This window comes from Mangifera indica, chromosome 7 (genome assembly GCF_011075055.1).
Source record: "Mangifera indica cultivar Alphonso chromosome 7, CATAS_Mindica_2.1, whole genome shotgun sequence".
NCBI lineage: Eukaryota > Viridiplantae > Streptophyta > Magnoliopsida > Sapindales > Anacardiaceae > Mangifera > Mangifera indica.
The window spans coordinates 11083189-11097379 of record NC_058143.1 but is presented as its reverse complement, the minus strand read 5'-3'; the positions used below and the strand labels follow the sequence as shown (position 1 = coordinate 11097379).

At 28.9% G+C, this 14191-nt stretch overlaps 2 protein-coding genes across 3 annotated transcripts; one reads left to right on the top strand and one right to left on the bottom strand.

The window, feature by feature from the left end:
• Positions 1-828: 828 nt before the first annotated feature.
• LOC123221721 lies at positions 829-3180 on the bottom strand. 2 transcript variants are annotated; one of them, XM_044644623.1, is made up of 2 exons: positions 2607-3180; positions 829-1249 (listed from the first exon to the last, which is right to left on the bottom strand). In XM_044644623.1, the coding sequence occupies exons 1-2, from the start codon at positions 3087-3089 to the stop codon at positions 1178-1180; spliced, it is 555 nt and encodes a 184-aa protein (XP_044500558.1). In that variant the 5' UTR covers positions 3090-3180; the 3' UTR covers positions 829-1177. The 2 variants fall into 2 exon arrangements, with proteins under 2 accessions (XP_044500558.1, XP_044500559.1); XM_044644624.1 differs by having other exon boundaries at positions 829-1240; positions 2607-3177.
• A 7959-nt stretch (positions 3181-11139) lies between these two features.
• LOC123220347 (60S ribosomal protein L38-like) lies at positions 11140-13245 on the top strand. The gene is made up of 3 exons (XM_044642542.1): positions 11140-11250; positions 12280-12463; positions 12986-13245. Exons 1-3 carry the CDS (start codon positions 11248-11250, stop codon positions 13006-13008), a joined length of 210 nt encoding a protein of 69 aa, XP_044498477.1. The 5' UTR covers positions 11140-11247; the 3' UTR covers positions 13009-13245.
• The last annotated feature ends 946 nt before the right edge of the window (positions 13246-14191 follow it).

Here is a 14191-nt window from a genome sequence, read left to right as displayed (position 1 = left end):
TGTTTTCTGTGAAGTGGATGCAGCTTTTTGCTGTGAGGTTAATTTAGGTTATAACTTGGCAGGTCATAGAAGAATTACAAGAGCTTATTGTGCAATTTGTATGCAAACCCATGCATTAGATTTTTACTCAGCAGCAGTTTTTCCGAATCAAATATAAATGCTTATAGGGGAATTCTAAAACAAATACCCTTTTGCTAATAATATGAGTCATGACAACTCTTGCACCTGTACGAGTAAAAACAGCTCAATGGCTGCCATCGTTCCTGCCCCATAAAACTTAAAACATCTTATGGAATACATTGTCAAATCTGTCACAATACATTGTCAAATCTGTCACAATCCAAAACCCAGTGAAATTTTATTGACAGTCATTAACTCGTTCCTTAAACAGAGATAATTGCTTCAATTCAATTCATAGCAAGTCTTTAATGCCCTCAAGAGGTGATGTTACAACTAAACAGTTAAATCTTCAATTGGATTACACATTTCCGTCGAAACTAAATTTAACATTAGTTCAACATTCAGTCTCGCTACTTTGAAGAGAATCTTAAGACTTAGAAATGCAACGCAGCAGTGTAATGGCTGAAAAAATTTGAGACCGCAACTCAAAGAAAGATTATATATAAGGTAGGAGTAGATAAAAGTAGCAGCAAAACACTAAAATCTTGATTGAAGGAATCAATAAAACATTAAAAACGTGCATGTATACTTGGAAAAATTGGGAGCTTTTTTTAATCACACAACTCATAGTTTAAAGTCATAAAATGAAAATACAGAGAGACATTGACAAATTCTTTCAATTATGGAAAAATACTAAAAAAATAAAAATAAAACACAATACTGACACTCAATTCATTTATATGCATATTGTATGTTAACAAATAACAACAAACAGAGGTGATTCCTAGTGAATTTATTATAAGCTAGAACCAGCCTCACCATTTTACTGAAACCTCACCCCAATTTACATTACCTTACAAATTTTCCTCTTCGTTCACCAAAATTGTAGTACTTTTATCCTGCAAAGCTAGCACCATTGGCCCAAAAAGTCTGTACAGCAAAGCAAACAGGCACACGTAAAGGAAACATATAACTTGCCAAAGTGACCACACCAGAAGTCTCTTTAGGCAATAGCCAAAACCCATGGGATCATGAATAATTCCTTCGCCTTTGAAATTTATGAAACAGCCCTTAGTTTGTCTCCCTGACCGACTTCAAACCCAAGACTCATAGAGTTATCCTGAAATTGCTAAATGACAGATTTTCAGTACCACTCCAGATGGACCAGAACATATTCAAATTGAGAGATCAACAACAATTACTGATCAATTGTAGAAATTGCCAACATTCTTGAGACATAACAATCCTTTCAATGAATCATATTCTATACCCAAAATAACAGTAGAAACATTGAACAAATTTTCATAGAATCAAACAATTTCTTGAAACAAATGTGTGATAACTGGAAAATACATTGAATTTGAATTTGTCAACAACTTGTATCGAGTCCCACCATTATGTGTGAATCCATAAATCCTTGAATCATAATATCAGATATCCTAAAAATTCATAAGAAAATCAAAATATTGAAACATAGAACTTCCTATACATTGTTGAAGATAAGAGTACTATATAGGTAATGTGTTTAAGCAAACAATGTTTCCATAATCAAATATAATCTACACATCAACAAAATGAACTAATGAAGTCACAATCCTATTTCATGATAACTGAAATGTTAGTCATACTGTATACTCATAGTCACATCACCAGTTAATTTTAAGACAGAAAAGCACTGGCCATAACTTCACAACAATGAACCAACTTACAATAACAGAAGACACAACATATAACTCTACAAACTTTCGGGCACCAATATCAGCAGGTATTGATACATGACAAGCCATATATTCTGACTTACAGATCTTATCTTCTATGCTAAAATTCAAAATTTCACATAACAGGCTTGATGATTTCTTTCCTGATGTACACTATATTTCCCCACAAATCCCTTACACCTATCAGTTGAGCTCCCAAAAAAATTTCTTATACCACAAGCACAATCTCAGCCTCAAGAAGCTAATTATGACATAAAACCCTCATCACTAAGACTAGTCAAGCCTAATCCAGTATGTTCATCACAATTCAATAGTCCATATACAATTATTTATCACATTTTTATGTTCTATTGTCATAATTCACATTGTTAGATTACAAGCCATACATGTCCGATTAAAAGTTTATGCTTTTTCAGTATCAATATATTTCCTTAAAAACTAAATACACCTATCAATCAGGCCTCCCCTTGAATCAAATACAATTGGCATAATTTGAGTCTTGAAACCCTAATTGTCAAACAAAATTCTCGTAACTCAGCATAAATACAAACCCTAATTTTGCATATTCGTCACAATCTGATGCAATTAACCAACATTACACCAACCCATTTTAACAAACACAATTACACAACACTAAATGTGAAATGAAATCATCATCACTCACAGCAATCAAACCATAATTTCCCAATCCACGACAAAATTTCACGCAACTGACTCACATTACACAAAACCCATTTCCAGAAATTACAAAACTTCAAACCCACCAACCTTAGAACCATGATCATCATCATCATGATCGTGATGATCATCAGGATCAACCGCCGTGCAATCACGAGGATACTCAAACAATGAAAGCGAAAACTGCTTGTCAACAACCCCAACATCGAAATAAATCAGCCCGGAGCTCGGGACATCGACACGTATCCCCTTAACGGGGAACCACAAAAAAAGTTCTTGCTGTGTCACACCGGATAATTCCCCGATCTTCCCATAACTCAACTGCCCGGACACATTAAAATCGTAGTGAAGCTGATTTTCGTACTTGGCATTACAAGGCTGAGTCAAGTTGATTTGGAAGAAGCCGGAAGCTGGGTCGACGTAATAATCTGTGATGCCCTTGGGGAAGAGGCCGATGGGGAGGCCGTGAGATTTGAGGTGGTCGTAAATAGACGGCTGCGATGCGTGAAGGTTGATCGTGAGGAAAGCGAGGGCGACTGAGAGGATAATTGGGGTTGGGTTTAGGTGATTCATGATGGATTTCGGTTGTGGAAATGGGTCTTGATAGGATTTGAAGGAGAATGTTGATGACGATCAAATGAAACGAAACGACGAAGAGCGTCGATTTTCTAACATAAATTTGGGAATTTTGTGGGGTACCCTTACTGGACCCAGTAGCTAATAAAGTGTAGTGTCATGATCAAGGCTGCCACACGTTGCGAAGTAACGTTACCTCAAGTTATGGTACCCCGCCGTTGCATTATTCCAATGCTCAATTATAGGCCAAATTCCTTTGTCCACCTAAGGTTTGTTAGAATAAAAAGTGTAATCCTTTAAGTTAAAAAAAAGGGGAATTCACCCTTATCCACTTTCTTTAATGATCTATGTTACGCAAAAGGTTAGAAAGGGTATTTTATATAGATTTTCTATTTCTTTGCTTTTTTTTTCTCTATTTCTTATTTACTTTATTTATTCCATTTTCCCTTCTTCAACCATTTATGGGATAAACTACAATTTTAAAAGATTTTTAAGAGGTTTTTAAAAATTTGAAAAAAGTTTACAAGTCTTTTTGATAATTTAAAATTTTTAATGCACTTCTCAATAATTTTAAAAATGACAATTATATCCTCAAAAAACTGACTAAAATACATATTTTAAAGTTAATTAAAATTTTGATATATTTTTAGGTGTATGAGTGGTTAATTTTTAAACCGCTAAAAATATATTAATAACTTTATATTTATATTTAGTGTTAACGAAAATGGCGTAATTTTAATAAAAAGACAGAACAATTATTTAAAAAAAAAAACTATTTATTAATAGAATTAGATCATAAATAGGAATTTAGCTGTTTGAAACTTAAAAGGTGGGAGTCATTTCATCAAACTTTGAGTAGTAAACATTCATAATTTGTTAAAATACTCTATCAAACCTAAATATTTAAAGGGATACTTTTAAAAGATGGTTTGAATAACAAAAATGTGACATTCAAAAGGATGGAATCTGAATTTGAGACTCGTTAACGTTATATCTAAATTATACTTTTAAATTATCTGATGCAATGGTTTTAAGGTTAGTCACTTAATCAAAAGTTTGGAGAGGGATAGTTAGTTGCATTTTGTACAAAATTGTGACGCATTGTTTCTTTTGTTAGCTGTGACATTTGAATTAAAACTGGAAAGACCTACATTGAAATTATAAAGCAAATATTTTCATCAAACAACTAATTATTTTGCCTTTTTGACTAGGCCAAAAAACTTATTCCATCCCCGGTTTGGTGTATTTCTAAACTTTTATCTACAAAATTTCAAAAATTTAAATACTCATTATTCTGTCAAGTTTTTTTATTAGGGTTAAAGATAAAAATGTTATTTAATGATTTTATTTTAAAAAATAAAAAATTATTCCATTTTTCCACCTTAGTTTTGAAAACTAACAATTTTACCTTAACTTAGTTCTTAAAAGTTATTTTTTTCCCCAGCTAAGGTTTCCATCTTTTTTTCCATTTAGCCACCCCTATACTTTTCAAAACTTTATTTCACCCCCTCCTCTTCAACTTCAGTTTCTGGCATCACTTCCAATGTCCTCTCCCTCTTTCTTTGGTCTTCTCCTTTGCCTAAGATCAAGTTGAAATCGACTTTGCCTTCTCTTCGACACTCAAGCATGATTTCTCCTCCGTTGATGTCACATGATTTCTCCACTCTAAGGTTTGTAGCACATCTCTTTCTCTCTGATTTGTCATCGATTTTCTCTTAGATTCGTTGTGTGATATCTCATTAACCTACATCTCCTAGACAATTCTTCTGATGACGATCTTTAGTCGAATGAAGATGAATCATCTTTGTCCAATGAAAACAACCACCGAAGAGAGAAGATTGGCGAGAGAAGAAGATGGTGCGAAGGCCAGTTGACAACTAGAGGGGAAATGGTCATCGAAAGGGGAGAAAAAAACCCTAGAAGAAAAAAATAAATTTTCAAACTTTGGGTGAGGAACAATTGCTATTCTTTAAACTAAGGGGGGGGGGGGGGGGGAGATATAATAAAATATTAATTTTTAAAAAATATTTTTTACTAAATAACGTTTTTATTCTTAACCTTAACAAAAAATTTTAATAACGTCTTTTGGCCTTTTGACTATATAAACAAAAAATTGTGTATGTCTGGGACCAGGAGGACAATAGGATTAGCCTTCTATTTAACAAGGAAGAGAAAATCATCATCCTCCCTCAAATTTTGGAATGGCAATTTTTTGTACAAAAATTTTTAATCAATTTTCCCCCAATAGTTTCATAGATAAACAAAGAGGGCCAAACGTTAACCCAGTCAAAATGATCTATCTTGAATGGCATAAAGACTAATATACCCCTTCGTGATTGAAACTTGTATCAAAATCCTTCACAAAACCCATTGTAAACAACTACACAATCAAAACACACACTTAATAATAAAAGATCAATAAACTCATTAACACAATCACAAAACTTAACTCTAATATTAAATGACTCACCACTACAAAAGAATAAACTCATGCCAGCCACATCAAGGAAGGAGAAAGGGGGGAAGAAGAAACAAGGGAGAGAAAGAGAGGAATAAGAAAGAGATAGGTAAAGATTAATACAAAAAATAGTATAGTTAAAGCATATAAAAGGTTGAAAAGACTGTTTTACCTCATCCACTTTAAAGACAATGTTTGTGTGTGATGGCAATATTAACTTGATATCAAGAATTATTTTATATGATTGATGAAATATTATTTGACAAAGTGTATGGTTTCGTTTTATCACAAATGTAATTTTATATGATAATGTTAAACTTGTGTCAATTTCGATCACTATAATAGTTAGAGATGATAATTTTGATTCGAATTTAAGGTTTTTAATCTTAATAAAAAGGAGATTCTCTAATAAAAACAGAGAAGAGGACGAATAAAAAAAAAATCTCTGTAATTAAGGATAAAAATACATGTGTCTTGTCTCTGGCCCGCTACTATCCCTATCCTTGCCCTGCTACTGTCCCTGTCCCTGTCCCCTTCTCCGCCCTTTTATATTAATGTTTTTGTTTAAAATATTAATATATCCTTATAGTTTTAGATTATTTATGCTTTTCAAATTTATTTATATTTTTGTTGTATATATTAAGATGGTTAATATATGATATATGTGACATTTGAAATATTGAGTTGGTTTTAATTTTAGTTAGTTTTGTTATTTAATATATTTATATTGTATTTAAAGGGTAAAATGGTGAGAGTTTTTTTTTCGTGGGAAAGGGATGAAGAATCCTTTTTATCATTTTAATGGAGACGAGGATTATTATCTTTTACGGAGATGGAGATAGTTGTCATCTCTATTAACAACCACCAATAACATTAAAGAACAACGATTTTCCCATCGCTTTTTTTTTTTTGTTTGGTTCATGGATGTATTTCAAATTTTAAAAACAATGTTTTTCTATTTTTTTTTAATTCCAAATTTTAGTGAACTTTAATTGTAAGAAGGTATTTAATTAATTTTCTTTTTTATTATTACTATTTTTATTTTTCTAATTATCTTCTCAACTTGTTAGGTGTCAATGTGGACTAGTCAATGGCAAGAGCAAAGTTGATAGAAGCAACATCGGACTTGATAAAAGCAACAAATAGGCGACTTGATGCCATCGAATAAATGATTGAGTGAGATGTGTTTTACATAAGCAACACCAATTGTTCATGCTTGGGTGCGTGTGTAAGTGTCATTGGGGTGCTTTATTTAGCAGAAATGTGATATCAGTGAAATCTAACCTTATTCTCTCAATTTTACACAGTGGTGTGATTAGACTTTTCAAAGGGATCACATTATCGAAATCCAACCAAAGTGTAGTCACTCTAGTGTTATGGATGAGGTCGGTATGCTAAGGAACAAAGTTCTTTCTTAGTGGCAAATGAAAGTTGCGTTGGGCCTAATAGAGGAGATTGGTGAAGTGGGTTTGGTTAAGAATGTAAGTATTTTAAATATTAATATAAAGGTATAAAAATAATTTAATTTATTGTATTAATATTAAAACTTCAAAAGTCAATTATTAAATAGCAATGTTATAAGTAGATATTTTTTATATATAAATGAGTATATATGTGATATGTCGTTATATGATTTAGTATTATTTTATCATTAATTTAAAATTATTCAATTACATGATAATATATTATATATGTATTTATTTGTATACTAAAAAATAAGTACATATAAGTTTATTAATTATTGAAAGTATTTTATCTTTTTAATATTTTATGTAAAATTGCAAAAAAAAATTATTAATAAAATATAACCCAAAAAAATTATTTTTGAAATTTAAGAGATCAAAAAGGAAAATAATAGTTCCTCATTGGATAAATAAAAAATAAAAGTTTAGAAATACTAATTTGATAAAAAAAATTAAAAGACTTTAGGGCCCATATTTCATTAAATATTTATTGTAATGATAAATTTTTACTTTTCAAGTTTTAAAAATTAAAACTTTTATTTTCATCTATTTTCGTAAATGAATTTTATCAAGTGATATAACAAAAATGTTATTTTATATAAAATTTTTTATTTTTTTCTCGTATTCTTTTTTATGTTCTCTTTTCCCGTTAGTTTATTTATGTTCGTTTTATCTTATTTTTCTATTTCCTTTTAGTAAAAATGTAGGGGAAAATTTGTAATCTCTAAAAGTATTAAGGGTATAAATAAATTTTAAGGGATTTTGAAATTTTCAAATAATTTGGGTTTTTTAATTTTAAAAATTTTAATATGCCGTCAATAGTTTAAAATATCATAGTTGTAGCTCCAACAAACCTATTAATACGCAATTTTTTAAAATTAGTTAGGGTTTTGATTTTTTTTTTAATTTTAAGTGATAAATTTTTAATTAATAAATATATATTGATAATTTGACATTTGTCTTAAGTGTTAAAAACAGTTTTATAATTTTAATATATAGGTAAAATAGTTATTCATAAGAAAATGAAACAAATGGTAAAGAAATTGAATTTTTGAAATTTAAAGGCAAAATTTATAATTTTAGTTAGCCTTGGGAGGTAGATAGTGATTTGGCCAAGACTTTACAATTGCATGTATATAATATTAAAATAAATTATATAAGTTGATTGAATACGCTTACACATTAAGGAAATGGCGTGTTTTCTTCAAGCAAACCGACTTCCTCAATTTTTAACATTTATTTTCATTTAATATTTTTTATTATAATTTATTTTTATCCTCGTTTCATATTTTATCCACTGAGGCTTCCTCATAAACAGATCTGAAAATTGAAGGAGAGAGAAGGGGTGAAACGAAAATGTTTAGAAAGTTAGGGGTGACTAAATGGAAAAAAAGATGAGGGTTTTAAACAGACTTGAGGAGAGGAAAATCAACTTTTAAACCTAAAAGATATAAAGTTAGGGGGTAAAAAAAATATTTTAAAACTTTAGAAAAATACTAAAATATGAGTTTAAATAAAATTTCTTAATAATGATTTTACTTTTTACAGTAATAGTAAAATTTAACAAATTAATGGAAATTTGAATTTTCGATAGTTAACAGACAGAAAGTAGATTTGCACCAACCTTCAGTGGGAAATAGTCATTTTGGCCTTATATTTATTATAAATAATTAATTTCTCCATATATATATTTTTAATTTCGTCGGATAAAAAATATTTTTTATGAAAAGTATTTTTAAGATATCTATTTTATCTAATTATTTTGTTTGCATGTTTGATTTATAATCAGATAGAGTAATTAGCAAATTGGTAGTTACCTTTTGAATGAAAATATCTCCTGACTTTGTATTTAAGCATTTGAATCCAACTTTACTTGCAAAATTTGAAAGGTATTTATATTTTTTAAAGCCTTGAACAAATTATCTTCTGTTTATTTTCCTTTACGATAAAATTATATGTATTTAATTTGAGTATATAATTATACATACATTTGATATATATTATCAAATGATTAGATGATTTTGAATTAAAGATAAAATAACATTTAATCACATGATGACATATCATATATGTATTTATTTGTATACTAAAAAATGAATACGTATAATATTACTTTTTTCTTCGATAAACAGAAATTGGCAACAACTCTAAATGATGGTGTTTATAATGGTTGTTAGATATCAACCGTTAAATTTAATCATAGAGATTTTAAGAAGGCTTTAGATGCATATCATCAAGTTTAACAATAAAGTTTCATGAAAGAATCATTAGATCTCCAAATGAGGTTTTTTTTTTTTTTTTTTTAAATGAGTAATCTTATTTAAGTAAATTTATTATTTTTGGGATCGAATTAATTATATCAAGTAGAATAAATTTTAAATTCAATGATTAATATTATAATAACTGAATCAGGTAAATTAAAAATTTGATTTTGATATATTATCAAGGTAACGAATGTGTTTTTGTATTTACAACAAAATATTAATTAAAAAAATTAAAGTATCATTGATTAGGGATTTAAAAAGTCCACTATTGTTTGTCTTTGGACTAATTACGGTTATATATATATATATATATATATATATATATAGAGAGAGAGAGAGAGTTAATTATATTTTGAATAAGAAAATTAAATCGCGTATTGTATTATATATTATATATGATGTTATATCATAATATATGTCTTTTAAATATAATATAATAAATTATTAATAAAATAATAAAAAATATAATTAACACGTCATTATTTTTTAAAAAATATTGCAAACACTTTTTAAAAATTTAAAAATTTTTATAAAGAATTCTATTATATCCTTATTTTCTTTAAAAAAATATATCGATGATGATTTATAATATATATTATATTTTATAATATATTTATTATATTATATTAATTTGATAGATTTCAAAATTCGTATCATTTTGAATTTATATTATATCATATCATAAAAAAATATATAACATATCATATAATATCAATAACCATAATTTTGAATGAAATAACAAACTATAAAATTTTAATTATAACGCCAGACCATTGGGTAAATAGAGGATAGATGGACATCTTAATTAAAGCATGCTTGTGCTAGACTTTGTAGCCTAGTCCGTAAAATTAAATTATGTTAATGGAATAATAGTATTAAAAAGTAAAATTATTATTTTATTCTTATTTTTTATTTTTCAAATTTATCATATAACACTAAATTAAAAAAAAATAACAAAACCTTTTAAATATCTAAATTATATAAAAAATCTTTTTTTCTTTTTTCACTTTCACTATTTTCTCATCTCTTTATATTGATAGAAGAGTCTCTTTTGTATCATTATATATTAGAGGGTAAATTAATTTTTAATAATATCATAGGTCTTTATGAAATTTGTTAGGGGGTTATTGAAAATTTAAAAAAGTTTGGGTTTTTTGAAAAAATTAACTATCATTTTGCCCCTAGTAGTTTTAAAAATAACAATTACAACCCTAAAAAAACTGAATAAAATGCAATAGTTTTTTTAAAGGTTAAATTTTTTTATTTAAAATGTTTTGGTGGATAGAAATTTGTTGTTTTTTATTTTTAAAATTAATATATATTAAAATTACTATTTTATCTTTAAACCATTAGTTTTCTTTTTAAATAGAGTTTGGGTAAGAAAATGTTACTTATACAAACTAAGCATAGAAAAGTGTTTTTAGACGAAACCTTAGGTAGGAAACTAATAATTACTCTTACCTTTTTATTTTTATCAAAGACAAATTGGTTAAGTCATATGATTTTACCGTTAAAACTGTCAATAAACATTGACATTTTCCTAATTAAAATTATTAAAGAAAACTATATATATTGTTTACATTCCATTTTTACTAATATTAAGATTTAGAGTGGTATTATATCTACTTATTTTTTATATATAATTTAGATATATAAATAATATGTGTGAATATTATTTTATTTTTAATTTTTAATTTTTTAATTAATGATAATATATTACTCATATCATCGTATGCATAAATTTGATACCAAAAATTGGTGTGCATAATTTGACAGTCAGATTAATTTCTTGGATTTTTAGGATATGGTAAATAGGCCTTTCGAATATCCAGATATGGGCTAAAACTAGGGCCCTAGGCCCAACAAAAATAAAACCTAGGGTTTTCAAGTCACCCAGAACAATATAAACATTCGCAGAGTTAGGCCACCCTCTTTCACTAGAAGTTCCTTCTCTTCACTCTTCAAACAGAATGGTAAAATTTATATCTTTTTTTTTTGTTTTAACATTTTCGCAGCACCCATATTCATATAAAATGTTTCCTTTCGGTGTCTATGTGGGCTTGTTTTGATGTATACAAACTGGTAGCTTTGTATGGGGTTTTGGGTTTTTGTGCTCGATTTTATGTTTTGTTTAGTTTGAAGGAAAATATTAGGAGGACCTTGTAGGTTTTGTGGTGTTTAATAAAGTCAAGTCTTTTTTATTTTTAATGTTAGTTCAATGGAGATCTATATAATATCATGTGATACAATTGAACTTGGGTCTCGAGTAAGCGAAGCCCACAAATTCAAATTTATGTTATTGAGGTTTCAGTAGTAACTTCATATGGATTATGGCAACATGCAATTTATAGATGACTGATGCTACAGTTGTGTTGTGTAATAGGCCCGGTCTCATTGATTAGATGTCTGGGTTTTGGCTGTAGAATAAACTATAAAATCTATTACCAGACATTAGTCAGGTATCTACCTTTTATATATAGTGGTTGATACAGTTACGAGTCTGGAAAATCTAAGTTGTCTATCGTTACAGAAGTGATGATGCTATTCAAGCTCACATCTGTTCCATTTAGGCACTACATGATTTGTGCATGCTACACTTTGTTTTTAATATTGATGCTAATGCAAAATTTTCAATTGTTTAACCCAGTCGTACTTTTGCTGTAGTAGAATATAGTGTGGTTTAGAAATTTGTTTTGGTTAGTTTTTTTAAGTATATCAAATCCCTGTTTATTTCAGGTTATAATTTGTTGATATATGCATCCTAAGTCATCTTAATTCATGTCTTTGACTTCTGTGGATGAAGTTGTCCCTCCTGTTTCTCTGATTGTGTAAACATTTGTTTGAAAGACATGCATGACAAATGTGTCCAGGAAACATGAGTTTTATCATGTCTAGATAATTTATTTGAGTGCTATATTTTTACCTTTGTGTCATAGCATTTCTTTTGTATACAAACAGTTGAGACTGCCCAACGTCTTTAAAGCCTGCTTTGTGATCCACAGCCGAAGCAGATTCATGAGATCAAGGATTTCCTTCTTACTGCAAGAAGGAAGGATGCTCGATCTGTGAAAATCAAGAGGAGCAGGGATGTGGTTAAGTTTAAGGTTCGCTGCTCCAAGTACCTTTACACACTCTGTGTGTTTGACTCTGAGAAAGCTGACAAGTTGAAGCAATCTCTTCCCCCAGGTATAACCTTACCCCTTCTAGTTGTGTTTTTTTTATGTAAAGGAGAAATGTATTATAGTCATTTTGTGTTTTTCATATGCACATGATTATTATCAAGGTCATGGGGTTTGATTGTTTCTAAAATTTTTTTATCCCTTGATTTACTTTTAGGATGTATTCATTGTATTTGCTTTTCTTATAGCACCTCCAATGTAATAAATTTTGAAAATATTTTGAAACCATGCTTGTGTTTGTTTTGAAATAAAAATGCTTCGTTATCTGGCTACTGTGCCATTCCCATTTGATTTGCTCCCTTGAAGCAACAGTAATTGTGTTGCTTAATCCAAATCTATCTCAACTCTTTTTTATGTAGCATTGGGATAACAGTTTGTGACTATATTTTTTTCTATGAATAATAACAGAGAAGTGTTGATGTAACACAGAAGATATTGGAAAACCCGTTAATGGGAGATATTACACTCTTGGAGTTTTGATGTGGCATGCCAAATTGTTTATTTTTTTTTTTTCATTTTTTGTTTGCAGGTTTGAGTGTGCAAGACCTGTGAAGAAATCAACTGAATTAGAAAGCTTTAATCAGTTGGTGTGATCAGAAGTTGAAGAAATTTTGTTTTGTGCATTTTGGTTATCTTATTTTCCAGCCCAGAATATTCATGACTGCATGATAAATGTTATTGATTTTCATTAACTTTGTGGCACTTTCCTCTCTATGTTGCTTGAGTTCAGTGACTGGATTCAAATATCAACTCTGAGTACTTGTTATTCAAGAGCCTTAAAATTTATTATATATGTTTTAAGGAATGAGAAACCAGATTAAATTCTAGCCAATTTTGATTGAAAGTTGAATTAGGACATGACCCTCTGTATATCAACTGCAGATTCAGTCACTTAACTTTAAGTGTATTATAAGTCATGCCATAGGAGGAAGCTACCATTGACATTACACAAATAGTTGGTAGAATCTAGTTGGACATGATTACTCATACTTTGGTAGTTTCATATAATTTTAACCCGCACCAACCCTGTTGAGATTGTGATTAGGTCTCTTAAGACTTAGACTTACGTGTCCTCTTATATAGCAAGGAATTTCTTATGGATTCCTTTTAAGTGCTCGTTTGGTTTTCACCAATCATTTTAGTATTTTTGTTTGAGCTAGATTATTTCTCTTGGATGGTAGTTTCTTTGAATTATTTCTTCAAGAAGAATGCCCTGTGATTCATCGAATTGTAAAGATATAAACTAGTAGGGGTGAGTGGATCTAAAACAGGAATTTCACTACATAAATCAACTGTAATTTAGTTCCAAAATATATGATCTAGCAGATTAAATGGTATAGCACAGGCGACATCATTTCTCAGTTGACCTGTAGGGCTAATGAGCAAAATTCGAGCAAAGAGATACAAACTAATGTGCTATTACTTGATTATATATTTTTTTAATTAATGATAAAATAAATAATTAGATCATTAATTATATGATAAGACAGTGTTTTATTTATATTTATTAATATTTACTATTTACACATATTGTATTACATATAAAATAATATATCACCATCCTTACGAAAAAATATGAGGACTTTTGTCTAATTGCCCACAATTCTTTGTTTGTAAGATTTAGCATTTTTCACTTAATGGATTCAACCCCACCTCACAATTATTTCTCACTTTAAGCTTTTTAGGGGAAAATAAGAAGCATCTTGGAAACTCTATGCAATAATTTATTTCCATG

Coding starts and splice junctions, on each gene's coding strand:
- LOC123221721 (XM_044644623.1), bottom strand. CDS start 3,089: ATGAATCACCTAAACCCAACCCCAATTATCCTCTCAGTCGCCCTCGCT. Junction 1,250..2,606: donor ATGATGATCATGGTTCTAAG/GTTGGTGGGTTT, acceptor TCTGTCATTTAG/CAATTTCAGGATAACTCTAT.
- LOC123220347 (XM_044642542.1), top strand. Junction 12,464..12,985: donor GAAGCAATCTCTTCCCCCAG/GTATAACCTTAC, acceptor TTTTGTTTGCAG/GTTTGAGTGTGCAAGACCTG.